At 38.3% G+C, this 16,580-nt stretch overlaps 1 protein-coding gene across 2 annotated transcripts in view; it reads left to right on the top strand.

Moving 5' to 3' along the window:
- The window catches only part of LOC127786339 (midasin), a 32,338-nt gene that overhangs the window by 1,883 nt on the left and 13,875 nt on the right, over positions 1–16,580 (top strand). The window contains exons 2-30 of one of the 2 annotated variants that reach the window (XM_052313714.1): positions 85–169; positions 975–1,246; positions 1,330–1,500; positions 1,592–1,740; positions 2,243–2,352; positions 2,442–2,561; positions 2,743–2,821; positions 3,033–3,155; positions 3,229–3,328; positions 3,401–3,497; positions 4,379–4,510; positions 4,587–4,643; positions 4,727–4,903; positions 5,356–5,481; positions 5,873–7,651; positions 8,574–8,641; positions 8,731–8,926; positions 9,035–9,139; positions 9,448–9,753; positions 10,625–12,868; positions 12,956–14,449; positions 14,529–14,715; positions 14,783–14,848; positions 15,142–15,224; positions 15,305–15,541; positions 15,730–15,865; positions 15,951–16,036; positions 16,130–16,200; positions 16,376–16,517. In XM_052313714.1, coding sequence (XP_052169674.1) covers positions 85–169; positions 975–1,246; positions 1,330–1,500; positions 1,592–1,740; positions 2,243–2,352; positions 2,442–2,561; positions 2,743–2,821; positions 3,033–3,155; positions 3,229–3,328; positions 3,401–3,497; positions 4,379–4,510; positions 4,587–4,643; positions 4,727–4,903; positions 5,356–5,481; positions 5,873–7,651; positions 8,574–8,641; positions 8,731–8,926; positions 9,035–9,139; positions 9,448–9,753; positions 10,625–12,868; positions 12,956–14,449; positions 14,529–14,715; positions 14,783–14,848; positions 15,142–15,224; positions 15,305–15,541; positions 15,730–15,865; positions 15,951–16,036; positions 16,130–16,200; positions 16,376–16,517 — 8,998 coding nt within the window. Of the gene's footprint in view, positions 1–84; positions 170–974; positions 1,247–1,329; positions 1,501–1,591; positions 1,741–2,242; positions 2,353–2,441; positions 2,562–2,742; positions 2,822–3,032; positions 3,156–3,228; positions 3,329–3,400; positions 3,498–4,378; positions 4,511–4,586; positions 4,644–4,726; positions 4,904–5,355; positions 5,482–5,872; positions 7,652–8,573; positions 8,642–8,730; positions 8,927–9,034; positions 9,140–9,447; positions 9,754–10,624; positions 12,869–12,955; positions 14,450–14,528; positions 14,716–14,782; positions 14,849–15,141; positions 15,225–15,304; positions 15,542–15,729; positions 15,866–15,950; positions 16,037–16,123; positions 16,201–16,375; positions 16,518–16,580 lie in introns of both variants that reach the window. The other variant, XM_052313713.1, reaches the window with a different exon arrangement.

The following is a 16,580-nucleotide window of genomic DNA, read 5'->3' as shown; positions in this document are numbered from 1 at the left end:
TTCTCTATGCAACTACAGCATGCAAGTGGAAATATGCCATATATATAACAGTGATCTAACAACTGTCTGTTGTTATTTGTGCAGGCATTTACTAAACTACTTTAAGTTTGCTCCACCACCATTCCAAAGGTTTCTTTCTGGAGGTGTTCCGTCACAAATCCCAATCAAGGTTGTACGTTTTCATGTGTTAAGCAAATGTCTTTGCCTTATCCCCTAAGTTGTTGCAAAACTTATGTCTAGTCTACAGCTTGTTTGAAATGCAATAGTCCCTGGGGTGTATTCCAACCCACTCACTGATGTACACACAAAAAAGATGAGGCGTATTATTTTTCTTTAAATAGTGTAATCCACCTATTGAACTTTTTCCCCTTGATACCATAACTTAGTATGTTCTTGATCTTTACAAATAGGTTAATCATTGCTGATATACCCATACGTTTCAAATCTTTTCTTTTTGAGAAAATTCATTGGCACAATGTTATGAGAGTTCTTTCTCTTCACACCCCCGCGGCATCTTCAACGGTTACTTTTCTTTTCTTTTCTTGAAACCTTGTTTTTTTTATCCTGTTTATCTGACCAATGCTTGCACATCATAATTCATTCCACTATCGCAACTTGCTCACCTTAATACTGGCAAGCACTCCTGCTAATCTTGCACTTGGCGTTGGTGAAGTACTTAAAACTTAGAAATTATTATTGGTACATGCTATTTTTCTTAGGAAGAGTATTTGCGACATGATAAAGTACATATATCTGCATATTCTTCATTGGTTTGGGAGTTTTATGTCGATGGGGCTTCTGGATTGTCTACGGTTTTATTTTGTGTAAACTTTCCATTGACACATATCCTCTTGCTTATGTGTTGATCTGCTGTTTTTCATAGGATCCCATAATTTCCAACTTTCCAACTTTTACTGGGTCATCAGTTGATCTTAATAATTTGACTGTTGACAGTTAATTTCATTTGTTTTCAGGGACTTCATTTGTTGCTTGATGCCACCCAAGTATCATATCGGTTTCTAGAATTGGAGCCAAGAGTATTTTGTGAACAATGGGACTGGTCTTGCTTTTTAGACCTTGTATATAGTACTGCTGACTACAGTTTAGTTGACGATTCACTTTATAGTGTTGTGTTGGATTTAAGATGGTGCGCTATACAAATACTCATGGTGGTTCTGAAAGCAAGTGATGAGGCTGTTGAAAGTTTTGGTCTAGGAGCAGACGAAGCATTTACATGTTTCTTGAGGTTCCTTCTAATGCTTCTTTTCTTGTATTGTTTCCCCTGGATGTTGATCAACATAAGTTTATAATAGCTGTTTATGCTTTTAGATGGAAGGAGTTTTGCACAGATACTTCCTTGGAGAAAGCCTCTTTGTATCTTCAAGCTGAAGAAGTTGATTGTAAAACTGATGCAGATGGACTCACTTGTTTGGCTGATTCTTTGCCAGATTGGCATGAGTTTTCTGTGGGACGGCAGCATGGCAGTGGAAGTAATATATGGTGTGAACAAATTCCTTTATTTCCCTATTTTTCTGTTTTTCTCGCTGCACTCATCTTGCTTACACTAATTTTCAATTGTTCCCTCTGTTAGTCCATTTGTGCTCACTGCTACTTTGAGAAAGAGTTACGAGGTAGCTTTAATGGCGGTTAACCAGAAGTGGCCCATACTTCTCTATGGTCCTGTTGGTGCTGGAAAAACAGCACTAATTAACAAGCTTGCACATATTGGTGGAAATCGAGGTATATGCTTTCTATTTTATAACCAATATAAATTGAGGTATATGTTTATGGACTCTGCTAGAAGTATTTTATGCAAGTTAAAAAAATTGCCGTTAGATGAATAAAAAAGAGTATGTAATCCAATTATAATGTGACACATTTGGAATATTCCCACAACAGAATAAAAGGTTGGTTGAACTCTGATCTTATCATTTCTTCAGAGCATAAATGAGGGAGTTGAGTAAATGTAAAATTAGTTGCAAGATTCATTGGGCCTGTTTGTGCATATGATCTGAGAAAGTTGCATTCGCAATCTGGTTTTAACAACTTACAAGTTTTCTATGATAATGTCAGAGTCATTCTTGTTTTATTATTGAATAGCTCAGTTTGGCATTGATGATTCAATGACGATGTTTTTGTGTTTTCTACTTTGTTCAAAATCTTGGATACCTCTAGGCCTTCTTTACTAATCACGCTATCCCCAATAATGCTGCTAATCTTCTGTGCATGTTTTTATTTGCAGTGCTCTTCATCCACATGGATGAACAAATGGATGGCAGGACCTTAATAGGAAGTTACGTTTGCACAGAAAAACCTGGTGAATTCAAGTGGTCTCCTGGTTCTCTTACTCAGGTCTGTGCTGTAGGGACTGCTATTCACAGTATAATCCTACTATTGGATTTTATTTTCATATATTTCTCTGACCATACTGTGATGAGCAGGCTGTTATCAAAGGTTTCTGGATTGTGTTTGAAGACATTGACAAAGCACCCAGTGATGTGCAGTCAATCTTATTACCTTTATTGGAAGGTTCAAGTTCTTTTTCGGTTGGTCATGCAGAGGTGAAAATATCCTATTTATTTATTTATTTATTTATTTATTTTGTTTAAGATAATTATAATTTGAAAGGTGAACTATTTCTCTAGGTTCTCTTTATATCTTCAAACCTCAGAAATAATTTGCAATAATTTTCATAAATGCCAACTACCTGGAGGTCTTTACTAGTTTGAATGTCTAATGCAGGCAGTTGAAGTTGCTGAGAATTTTCGTTTATTTGCTACAGTCACCACCTCAAAGAATGATGTTTCACATGCCCTGGAAGGTTTGTCCAATAGTTCCATAAAGTTATGACTTGCAGTTATGCACTTGAAAATTGCATAGAACTATTGATTTACACCTTTTGCTTCAGAATAACTAATGCATATTATGTTTCAGTCCATAATGACATTTCTACATTTCCACAAGCTCACAACAAGGACCAAATTAATGCCCTGTGCTAATTTGCAATCAATTTTTGTCCTTTCTTCAACCAGGAAGACTAACCTTTAGTGCTCTGTGGAGAAAAGTTATGGTGGGTGAACCTAACCGAAAAGACATGATCGATATAATTCATGGGTGCTATCCAAGCTTGGAGTCTATCTCCGCTAAACTCATTGGTAGATGCAATCTTCTTCTATTACTTTATTTGCTATGTTGTGATTGTGTAATAACCAGTTATATGTATTGTAGATACCTTTGAAAAGGCCAATTTGCTGGTATCTTACCAGTTTGGTGGGCTCAACTTAGCTGGAGGTTCATCTGAATGTCTCGTGCAAAGATTTTCCTTAAGGTGCATATACCTTGAAATATATTCTTTATTTGTCCATTCATAAGAACGGCCTTCACAACTTTTATTTACCAGGGACCTGCTCAAATGGTGCAAGAGAATACGTGGAGTTGATCTCAACTTCAAGGGCCTAGGATTGTCATCTAGTTGTTGCAAATTAATTTATTTTGAGGTTTTTGCTCTCTCTTCCTTTTGATATAGTTTGATATTCCCTTGATCACAACAACTTGTCATCATGGAAAGTCTGCAGAGGTTGGTCTAGTCATAAAAACCTAAATGGTATCATCTCTCCAGAGATATATCACTATGTTGTAAAAAAAAAAACTTATGGTCAAAACTCAAAAGTTGTGCCTTGATGCCATCAAAAGACTGCTTTGACGAATAGCAATATTAGTATTATTCTGATTTTAGGAACATAGCATTATGGAAGTGAACTATTTTGTTATTGCTCTTCATTTTCAAATTTAGATTTAAGGACCTTTCCTAACATACTTCCTCCGTTTCATATTATAAGACTTTCTAGCATTGTCCACATTCATATATATGTTAATGAATCTAGACATATATGTGTTTCTAGATCATTAACATCTATATGAATGTGGGCAATGCTAGAAAGTCTTATAACCTGAAACGGAGGGAGTACTAAAAGAGTGATCCTCTGGTTTGATTTCTGAGCCCATGTATGGTTGTTAATTCCTGGGAGCCAAAAAGAGTTTAAAGTTCACAATAATTTTACATAACATTAGAGGACTATTTTAATATTCTAGAGCTAGGTCGCTGGCAGGGTGTGGCACCTAGTCTGCCCAGGGTCCACCTTTTCAGAACAGTGACTTAGTTGTGTACTGTCATTATTGTCACAAATGTAAGGGCCTGTATTAAAACAAACTATTTTCCAGACATGATTATTAATATTGTCGTTCTATTTTCCTAGATGAAATGATGGTTTATTGTTCATGAACATTGATAAGTAACTTCCTTGAAGTTGTATTCAGCCATTGGTTTTCCAGGCTCTCAGGCACCTTTTTCTCCTTCTCTTTTTCTTTTTCAATTCAGGCTGTTGATATTTTTGCTTCCTCTTTGTCATCTCCGGATAAAAGGCTATATGTAGCAAGAGAAATTGCTAAACTATTTTGTGTCCCCCATGGAGCAGAAACCATAAGTCCTTCTGACAAGCCCATTATCCAGGCATGTGTTTATTATTGTTATATACAACACCTTGTTTATTTGTCTCCTTGTAGAACTAATGATTCATAATACACAGGCTCGGCATACTGACTTGCAAGTTGGTAGAGTTACTCTGCAGTGCAGCGACAAACCAGTAATTAGCCGATCTTTATCTGGTGCATATTTGCAGAACTTCTTTTGGGGCTACTTTACTGATACTGTGCTTCAAATATGCAGGCGCTTATTCAGAAAGGGCCTTTTGCTGATATTCGGCGTGCATTAGAAGTTCTTGAGAGGGTAGCCTGCTCAATAAAGTTCAATGAGCCTGTTCTTCTCGTTGGTGAAACTGGCACTGGGAAGACTACTCTTGTGCAGAATCTTGCTTCCTGGCTTAAACAGCCGCTTACTGTGGTGGTACGGACAAGTAGTTACATAACCTACTCAAGATATTTACCACCGCGAAACCATTTATTAATTGAGTTTTTCTATCCTCACTTGGTTGTTTCCTCTATGCCACTGCAAACAAAATAATATTACATAAATGCCATAATCTCCTAAATTCCTTTACTCCATTATCTAGTAGTTGAGCCCTTGCAATCACTACCTTGTAGAATCAGGTACATGGTGCATTGACAGAGAGCAGGTCTAAGGATGGGTAGGTCATTTGCAACATGATGCCTGCTAGAATAAATGTCAAGGAACCTTTTTTTTCCTTTTGTTTTTTGTTGCAACATGGTAGGAGTTCCCACTTTTGGTGTGACCAATGTAGAATGTCAAAAATGTTCAGTGGTGATATTGCAGGTTACACATTCTCTCACAATCTTTGACATTTATAATGTGCTAATATTTTTTATTGGTGTTTTCAGAACTTGAGCCAGCAAAGCGATATTTCTGATCTTCTCGGTGGATTTAAGCCTGCAGATGCTCGATCAATATGCTTTCCTCTTTATATAGAGTTCAAAGATCTTTTTTGTCGAAGTTTTTCTGGAAAGGTGTGTCTGCTTGACCTTATTTACTGTTAGCTTGAAAGCTAGTTTATTGGGTAACTCCAGTAGATTAGAAGTTCAATACTCTATTACGTACTTCCTCCGTTTCATATTATAAGACTTTCTAGCATTACCCATATTCATATAGATGTTAATGAATCTAGACATATATATGTGGCTAGATTCATTAACATCTATATGAATGTGGACAATGCTAGAAAGTCTTATAATATGAATCGGAGGGAGTATTAGATAAGCCCCAGAAATTAAATGTAGCAGGTATTATAGTCTACTTTTGTAGACTTCAGCTGGCACAGGGGTGATTTAACTGCACCAAATAAGCTGTAGAAGCCTGAAGACTTGATCTTCTTATTTACCAAACTTTTAACCTTTTCAGGACAATGAAGCTATTCTTCGCCATTGTGATGTGTATGTAATGGAGAAAAAATGGAAGAAGTTATTACGTGCTTTGGAAAAATGTGTTGAGAAAGCTCAGAAGCTAATTGATGGGAGTTCTAGGTCTAACAGTGGTTCGAAGAGAAAAAGGCCCTTGTCTGCCCAAGTTATTTCTGACTGGGACTCCTTTTCATCCAGGCTAAATGCCGCTTGTAGTCAAATTGGTTCAGAAATTGGCATGTCATTTCAATTTGTGGAGGGTGCTTTTGTATCTGCTTTAAGAAATGGCCATTGGATTTTGCTTGATGAGGTTAACCTGGCACCTCCGGAGACTCTTCAGAGAATTGGCGCTGTACTGGATGGAGAGAGTGGAACATTGTGCCTGGCTGAAAGGGGTGATGTGGACTATATTGAGCGCCATCCTTGTTTCCGGATGTTTGCATGCATGAATCCAGCAACTGATGCTGGGAAAAGAGAGCTGCCATACACCTTTAGGAGCCGATTTACTGAATTCTTTGTAGATGATCTTATTGATGATGATGATCTCCGTCTTTTTGTCAGTAAATATCTGGATGGCCTGCATGTTGCTAAAGGAGTTGCAGATAGCATTGTTCGATTCTATAAAGCAGCGAAAAAGGAGTCTGAGGAGAAGCTGCAGGATGGAGCTAATCAGAAGCCCCAATTTAGTTTGAGGTCTCTTTCTCGCTCATTAGGTTATATTAAAAACGCAGAGAGAAAATTTGGCTTCAAGAAAGCTCTTTATGATGGCTTCTGTATGTTCTTTCTTACAATGCTGGATGCCCCAAGTGCAAAAATCATCAACAACTTGATAGTATCTCTTTTGTTAGATGGAAGAGTGCCACCTAGAATTTCATTTGCTGACTACTTCGTTGAAAAGCCTAAGCTACTAAATGGTTCTGAATCTGACGACTTTTTGCGTAGCTATGTGTTAACTAACAGTGTCACTGAGCACATTGTCAACCTTGCCCGTGCTGTTTACATTAAAAAATACCCTGTTCTCCTGCAAGGTCCCACATCAAGTGGCAAAACTAGCCTTGTCAGGTTTCTTGCAGCACAAACTGGTCATGAATTTGTCCGTATCAACAATCACGAGCATACTGATCTTCAAGAATATCTTGGTACATATGTTACTGACAGCCATGGGAAGCTTCAATTTCAGGAGGGTGCTTTGGTGAAGGCTGTACGTGAGGGACACTGGATTGTGTTGGATGAACTAAATCTTGCACCGTCTGATGTCTTGGAAGCTTTAAATCGGCTGTTGGATGACAACAGGGAGCTCTTTGTGCCAGAGCTTCAGGAGACCATTCCTGCTCACCCTAATTTTATGCTCTTTGCTACTCAAAATCCACCTGTGCTCTATGGGGGACGTAAAATATTGTCTCGGGCGTTCCGCAACCGTTTTATTGAAGTGCATGTTGATGAAATCCCAGAAGATGAGCTAATCACAATTTTGGAGCAGAGATGTTCAATTGCCTGCAGTTATGCCACACGAATGGTTCAAGTTATGAAAGATTTACAAACACATCGACAAAACAGCAGAGTCTTTGCTGGCAAACATGGTTTCATTACACCACGGGATTTATTTCGCTGGGCAAATCGGTACAGACTTTTTGAGGGGAAGTCATATGAAGACCTAGCTAAAGATGGCTATTTACTTCTCGCAGAGAGATTAAGGGATGACACTGAGAAAGCTGTTGTTCAAGAAGTATTGGAACGACATCTTCATGTTAAACTCAGTATCTCCAATCTCTACAACATGGTACCATTTCATTCTTTATGATATATTGCTAATGTTTCGTTAACCTCCTTGCCTAATCTAATTAAGGAAGATGACGATTAGTGTTTAAAAAATGCTTATGCTTATTCATAAATTACACTTTGCTGTGCTGATGTGATATTATGATGTGTGATGCTGGCACTATATAGCTAGGGCATTCTAACTAAACAATTTCAAAAAATACCTTTATGCACTTAGTGGGTTCAAAATTGTAAATATATAGAAGATGTTGCTAACTGCACCCCTCTGTGATAAAAACTTTTGCTCTTTTTTTTTTTTTTTAAAATAAGCCACTGGACCATTAGCCCACAGCAAGATATTGAATTTACTCCTGGTGGAATTGATTTAGTTCATCATACATTGAAAGCGGTTACTGTGATGCTACTGGAACACCTTGTTGTATGTTTGCTATTTCACTTAGTTGACATTCCCATCTGACCAAGGGTGAGCTTGTTCATCTTTTGGTGGCAGCCAAGGCTGCCTAGGGGAGCTTGATGCTTCCATTCACTGCTTGCCTCTTTCCAGCGAATTGGCTAACTGTTGGGAACGATACCCAAAGGGTGAGCTTGTGGTGCAGGACGTCAAAGCAGCCAGACCTCATGGGAGCACTGTTTGAACATTGAGTTTGTGGTTGATGCATTACAGTGTGTTGTGCCTATTAATTAAGCTACTGTAGAAATTTACTGTGAAAACATAACAACGAGTTGAAACACAAACTATAGGGAGCCTAAGTTTTTCTCTTTGATTACTCTTGCATGTGCATTCGCCTGGAAACTACAGAAAGTCTCTTTCAAATATATTACTTCTTGCATGAAATATTTCACAATGCTTTTGAATCCTTATACATTTCTTCAACAAGACCTTTTAGTCTGTCGTATCATTGAGAGGTTCGTTGTGACTGCAGGAAGTCAGCTGTGACAATAACTTGTCACGTGAATCTATAAGACTGAGAGTACAAGAAACCTTTGGAAAGTGAGTTCTTTTTATACTTTAAAATATAACATACTACACCTTTTAACTTCTCTTCATCTGATGCAATATGTATTTGTACATGCTTGCAGCATCACTTGGACGGAAAGTATGTGGAGGCTATACTTCCTCATTGAGCGTTGTTACAGGTCACGTGAACCTGTCCTCCTTGTTGGTGAAACTGGAGGTGGGAAAACAACTGTTTGCCAGGTCCTAAGTGCTGTCCTTGGAGTGAAGCTACACATTTTAAATTGCCATCAATATACCGAGACTTCAGATTTCATTGGGGTGGGTTGTTATCTCAAAATCATTGCTGGGATTCTGTTTTGTTATATCCCATTGTTTCACGCTTTAGCATTATTTTCACTGGCATCATGTTTTGACTGTTATTGGCAGGGATTCTGTCCTATACGTGATAGGTCAAAAATAGCGATGGAGTTCAAACATCTGATTACAAAAATGAAGCAGCTGAAAATATTCATTCATGTTGCAGGAGATATGGTATGTTCCTTTGGTGCTGGCATATGATATTTCATCCCTGTGTATTGAGATAAGTCTCAAAATATAATATAACTATACTCTAATATGAAAAAAAGCATGCATATAATCATACTATTGACTGAAAACTACATGTACACGTGCAAATGCAATTACAAAAAAAATCCTACAACACACACGTCTATGTAAATTCGTCCATATAAGATCTAGAATGATTCCGCATAGAACAGATCACCCAGATCATATTTTTTTAAACAGTAGAGATTATATATAGTACATTTGATGTATAACTAGTTTTCCATGATGTGCAGTCATTTCCTGCTGATATATCTGGAGCTGTTAGTGTGGTGAATCACATCGATGAAATACTTGATAGATACATAAAGGAGAAGGAACTGTTCCCACAAGTGCCACCTCATGATTTTGCCGCCATGGAGCAAATTAAGTTGGATTTGATGCAACTTCACAAGAGGTGGCAGGCAATTTTCCTTTGGCAGGATGGATCGCTTGTGCAAGCAATGAAGAATGGTGATCTTTTCCTAATTGATGAAATTTCTTTAGCTGACGATAGCGTACTTGAACGACTGAACAGTGTTCTAGAACCTGAAAGAAAATTGGTATGCTGTCTTTTTCGGGTTGCTATTTTCTGCTTGAACTCTATGCTTTATCCTTTAGTAAAGTAGCAGTGCACACTACATTCGAGATAATTATGTTAAAGAAAAGGAACTAGGCTTGCAGATTGAAGGATTTAATTGATCAAATTGCACATTAGGGGCATAAGTAATAAAGTTGTGTACTTTACAGAACTACTATATAAAATAGAAACAATCCTATTTAACATAACTATTAGGGACATAGTACAATCTACCTGCAGGTAATCTGTGCATTGCTGAATTGTTCGGTTTTAATCCATGTTATAGATTTATGTGCCAGTTTGTGGTATGCTTTGGAACCCACGTATAGGAAGTCCTTAGAACTTCTGGTAAAATATTTCTGTTGCAGGTCAATGTAAGATGTTTCCTATTTGTTAATGCTTAATTAAAACATGAAAGATTATGTAAACCTTCAGAAGCCTACCACATCACCAAATGCATCTTTACCTCCTAATTAAGAGGAACCAACCATCACAGTTTAAATATTCAGGATACATATTTCTTACACACCATACTTCATTGAAGTTCTTTTTTGTCCTTGCTAAACAAGATGCTTGTCAGATACTGCATCTTATACCTATTTTGTCGTGAGTCATACAAGCCATTTATAGTTTTGCTTAGTTGTTGCTTGGTCCCACCATTAAGCAATGGAAGATTACTTCTAGTCCTCTACATTGATTGTTATTGCTTGTGAGGACTGTACCTTTGTCTATCTTATCATGCACTTGTCTATCCACTCGTGAAATTCTTTGATTCATAAGGCTGTGTTAAAATATCAACTTTTTTTTGAACTTCAGTTTCATTTTAATGTTTACTCCTACTTTTACTGTTGTAGTCACTGGCTGAGAAGGGTGGTTCTGTGCTAGAGAAAGTAGTAGCACATCCAAACTTCTTTATCCTTGCGACGATGAATCCAGGTGGTGACTATGGAAAGAAAGAGCTTTCTCCAGCTTTAAGAAATCGTTTCACAGAAGTGTGGGTTCCTGCTGTCACTAATGTTGATGAACTTAAGAGCATAGCTATAGAGAGGTTCACAAATGCTGAGGTTTCTTGCTTTGGAGATTTTATTGTTAATTTCTGGATGTGGTTCAACCAGTTGCACACTGGAAGAATGCTCACAATACGAGACCTGTTGTCCTGGATTTCATTTATCAATGTGACAGAGCGAAATCTTGGTCCACAACAAGCTTTAATACATGGTCTGTTCCTTGTTTTACTAGACGGGCTCACATTGGGAATGAATGTTTCTAAAACTGAGGCTACTGAATTGAGAAGGACTTGCCTGTCCTTTCTTCTAGAAGAGCTGCAGAAGGTCGAGGGAAAACCATTAAACTCAGACTTACTTGATCTAAAGAACTATGGCTGGGGTGACCATACAAGAGAAATTGATATTGGTCAACCGGATCATTTTGGCATCATGCCTTTTTATATTGATACAGGTCATTTTACTCGCAAGCAACAGGGTTTTCAATTCATGGCACCAACTACCAGTAAGAATGTTTTCCGAGTGTTGCGTGGCATGCAACTTCCAAAACCTCTTCTGTTGGAAGGTAGTCCTGGAGTTGGGAAAACAAGCTTAATTGTTGCATTAGCTGGATTTTCTGGTCATAACGTTGTGAGGATAAATCTATCTGAGCAGACAGACATGATGGATCTTTTAGGTTCAGACTTGCCAGTTGAAGGGGAAAATGGAATGGAATTTGCGTGGTCTGACGGCATTCTTCTTCAGGCTTTAAAAAATGGGAGTTGGGTTCTGTTGGATGAGCTCAATCTCGCTCCCCAATCTGTCTTAGAGGGTTTGAATGCCATTTTGGACCACCGTGCTGAGGTCTTTATTCCTGAGCTTGGTCAGACGTACAAATGTCCACCGTCCTTTCGTGTCTTTGCATGTCAGAATCCTTCGTCGCAAGGTGGTGGGCGGAAAGGCCTTCCGAAGTCCTTCTTGAACCGCTTCACAAAGGTTTATGTTGATGAGTTATCAGAAAGCGACTACTCATTCATCTGTAAATCACAATATCCATCCATCAAGGATGACATTCTAAAAAAGTTGATTTCCTTTAACAATAGACTCTACATGGATACCATGATACATAAGAAGTACGGCCAAGAAGGATCTCCTTGGGAATTTAATCTACGTGATATTATTAGGTCTTGTGAGATGATAGTTGGTGCTTGTGAGACAGCAAGAGGATATCCAGAAACCTCAATGGTTGACTGCTTTCTAAATACAGTCTACCTTCAACGAATGCGAACTGTAGCTGATCGCGAAGAAGTTGTCAAGCTTTTTGAAGAAGTCTTTCAGACAAAGTATAGCATTCATGAAATAAAAATGCTTTATGTTAATCCACAGTGTTTGGTGGTTGGAAGTGCATCTATTAGAAGAAATCGCGTCCACTCTTGCAAAGTTCAGAATAGCCAACTCAACATTCTCCCTGGTACCCTCCATAGCCTTGAAGCTGCCATGCACTGTATCAATCAAGGTTGGTTGTGCATTCTTGTTGGACAACATTCATCTGGGAAAACCTCATTAATCCGCTTGCTTGCTCAGTTATCTGGCAATACATTGAACGAAGTTAATCTATCTTCGGCAACTGATGTGTCAGAATTGTTGGGATGCTTTGAGCAGTATAACTTTTTTAGGCACTATAAAGTGGTCATATCTCAAGTTGAGCGTTATATTGATGAATACTTCAGCCTGAGTCAATATATACAGTGGAAGAGTTTGGTTGCAGACAGGAAGACATTGTTTGTAAGATGGTTTGAATTTGTAATTGCAAAGAAGTTCTCTTCAATTTGCATTTCAACCCTTGTTGAAATGAGCAAGAATTCATCGTTGCCATCATTGAGCTTGGTCAGGGACATAGTTGAGGATATGAAGTGTGATATGGAAATGTTTGACTTGCCTGTATCCTTCAATAAAGATGATTTGAGTAAAACACTGAGGTCTATCTATTACTTGCAGCAGAGTGAAGCTGTACACCAACCAGTTAAATTTGAATGGGTTGCTGGAGACTTGATCAGGGCTATTGAATGTGGTGAATGGATTGTTTTGGACAACGCAAATTTTTGTAACCCTACTGTACGTTTACAAACCCTCATGAATTTTACCTTTTGTCACCTTATTTTTCTTTTGCTAACAATTCTATTCTATTAACTTTGATTCTAGGTTCTCGATAGGATAAACTCTCTGGTTGAGCAAGAAAGGTCAATTGTAGTTAATGAATGTGGTCTTGTGGATGGGAACCCTGTAATTCTGAAGGCCCATCCCAAGTTCCGAATGTTTTTGACAATTAATGCAAAACATGGTGAGGTTTCAAGAGCTATGCGAAACAGGGGAGTTGAGATCTTTCTGATGAACCAGAATTTAAGTATAAACGGATGCAGCAATGAGGCTGAGGATAGTGAGAGGAGGGACATTACACGGTTTCTAATTTCCTGTGGCATACCAAGAATGGAGTTGGTTTCGTCTATGAGTGAAGCACATTTGTATGCAAAAGCTGCTGGATTGCGTCTTGGTATAAACATTACACTTCTTGAGATAACAAGATGGGTTCAATTGTTCAAACAACTTCTAATTAAAGGAAATCAGTTTCTTTGGAGCCTTCATCTAAGTTGGGAGCACACTTACCTGCCATCATTGGGTGAAGTGTGCTCTAACATTGTCGAGGAGGGAAAACTTAGGTTTTTGGTTCATTTTGATGTTTCTTCAGCTGATTTGCATTATGGATTTTCGTTATCCTTGCCTGGTGGTTGGCCAGTTGAACAAAAACTAAAGGACTTTATCTGGTATTCAAAGGAAACTTGTGTCCAAAGAAATTGTATGTATTTGCAGTCATTGGGTTCCCAATACGCTGCTTATCAGATAAGCACTTTGAAAAGTAATTCATCCTTGTTGGGACCTATCACTAGCATCCACCCATATATTCTGCCTGCCACGAGTTTATTAGAACTGCAGTTTCCAACCATTTCTGATAAGCAGTCTGTCAAGCCTTGTGTAACTGGGTTGTTCAATTCAGAATTAGCTGATCAGATGCTTTTTATTGCTGCAAACTGGGTAATGGAGCAATCTACTGAAAATGATCTTAAATTGTATGCCATATGGTTCAATTGGTGCAATCACCTTCTCCAGCCTTACTGCAACTTCTTTGAGAACTACGGAAATATACTTAAGCAAGAAAGTGACCATCCTATTTGGCATAGCATCCTTGAATGTTACAGGGAAATAGTTGCTTATCACAAGATTGATGTTGTTGCTCACCCTATTCCATTGCTTTCAATGAGATTGCTGGATATGACTTGTTCTGTTACCCTTAAAGATTGCCATAACCGGCTTCGCAACTCTCGTAATGGTTTGAGCTTGTTGCGACTTACTTTGCAGCAATGGCAACTCGAGACAAAATTTCCTGACCATGGTATAATGGAAGTCACTATGTTGCCAGCATTGAAGTCCCTCAGGTGCTTGGAGGGTGAGGTACTCAAGATGGTTGTGAAATCACGGAAACTGCTGCAGATATACTCTCGTCTCATTGATTATCACAGGTCAATATGGAAGATGATACTCTTATCTCAGTTTGAGGGCTTGCCAGTTGTTTGGAATCTTTTGAAGAAGGAAATACTAAAGTTGCAACCGAAATTCCCAGTAGAAGTCGGTATCTTTTTGGTAAGTAACCATCCTTTTCTTTGCATTGTGAATTTGTGATACCACATAATGATTGGATAATGATACCATGGTTATACAGATGGAAAGTGTCAATCTCAACAGCCTCCAAGATTTCAATTTACATTATGACAAACCAACTTTGTGGGTTTATGGTGGCCACCCTATTGTACCATCATCTGGTAGAATCTTCTACAAAATCCAAGACATCTTAGCATTTTCTGCAGCTGTTTGGCCAAGGAAGAATCTTCTGAAGGGACATTTTGATGGTAAATTATATATTATGGATCAGAACATTTATAAATCTTCCAGATCTAATCATCTTGTTGATTGCAGACAACCAACACTTCGTTGATGCTATGTTGTCAGCCAATCAGGATCTTAGAAACCTTGCGATGGAAGGTACTCTTATATTTGTCCAACAGATCTTTTTGAGGCTGTACATTGGAATTGCTTCTATAAGCCTGTATTCAGAGGCAGCTTCTGTGTTTCTAGAGTTCTTTTTTGTGGTCTATTTTTAATCTGTATTGCTCGAATGCTTCAAAGCAGGGGAAGCACACTTAAATGCTCGAAGTGCAATTTTATTTAATTTTGCAGTGTTAGCTTTGGTTTCTTTTTTCCCTCGAAAACGCAGTAGAGCTGCATTTCATTACTTAACTTTGGTTTCTTATTACTGTTTTTAACTTTTTGCCAAGGTCTTTCTATGGCTTCTCTTGCTGCAACTATCACCGAGGAAGAAGATTCAACAGTATTGGCCCAGTTGGATGAAGTTCACAAGGTTCTTTTGTACTCGGTGTAATGTTATATGATATGTTACCCCCCTAAAATTTATTGACTTACTGCATTTTCTTTATGCAGAGGCTTGTTGAGAAGGTTGACTGGGAGAAGAAAAATCTTGAATTTTTGTCCAAGGCTTCAACTACTGAAGTAAAATTCTGTTGCTCTGTCTCATCAGATGTTTTATGTAACATGCACGGTTTCCATGGTTGGGTAGCAAGTCTTCCTTTGCTCAACTTGAAGAGCCTGAACCTGGATACTGTGTTACTGCAACGGCTATCCAAGTGTGCACAATTGGACTCCTCTGAATCTCATCAGGTCCTCCCCCTTTCCCTATGTTAGTATGTGTGTCTCTGTGTTGTTAAACTGTATTCGGATTTTAGCTTATAGAATTTGTTGATCTGCAATCATCTCATGTATCATGTTGTTGGTACTTCGTCTGCAACAACTGCCCTTCAGATTTTGTGGCATGCATATTTGCCTAGTAATTTTCTCTTATGACACAGATTATTGCAAACATTGAATATATGCTCAAGTATGCTATGGACTTCCAATTGGGATCATCTTCAAGATCTCCCTTTGAGTTTACTCAACATCAGATCATTTGGTGGATTCATCATGCTTGGGCCACAGTTGATAACGGTAAAAGATGATCTCTGCATTTTGATTAGAACATATCAATTTGTTTTTGTTTTAGCTTACAAGTTGGCACTCGAATGTTTTGCAGTGCATGTAAAAGTTGCTAGTTCTATTCTTGAAATGTGGTACAACTACCATACTTTTTTGTGGACATATTGCTCTGGGAGACCAAAGGTTTTTCCTCGCAAGACTCTTCATACAGTTCCAGAGATATATGGAGATTTCATGATTCCTTTGTTATCTGATTAGCCCCATTTTCAGGTTCAGTTCTCAGTTACCCATGATGAAACCTGCGACCTTGCACACCTGACAAAAATGGATGCAATCGATACCATCCTGTATGATGAGTTTTATTTTCGTCCATTTTTTCCCTTTGTGCTAGAAACAGTGAAGGGATCTTTCCTTTTGATTGCTATTGTATTTCTCTGCTCCTTCCTTCTGGGCTGCTGAGATGTTTCTGCCTCAAGGGATACCAATTGCAAAGAATTCTCTTAATACCCTCTGTTTCTGCAGTCAAGAGGATTTACGTGTGATGGATTATCAGAAGAACCGTTTAGTGCTTCGAATTTCATCAAGAAACCTCTGGGAAGGTGTCTCGTTTGCGGGAAACTTTGTTCTTAGTCTACATTCTGCTGCTGATTCCCTCTTTAAACAGGTATCAGTCCATTAATCTGTGTTTGTGTTGATGCACCCTTTGGAATATATATTCTGATGTCCT

Source organism: Oryza glaberrima, chromosome 10, assembly GCF_000147395.1.
Source record: "Oryza glaberrima chromosome 10, OglaRS2, whole genome shotgun sequence".
Classification (NCBI taxonomy): domain Eukaryota; kingdom Viridiplantae; phylum Streptophyta; class Magnoliopsida; order Poales; family Poaceae; genus Oryza; species Oryza glaberrima.
Note: the sequence above shows the minus strand (reverse complement) of the source record. Positions and strands in the feature narration are given on the sequence as shown.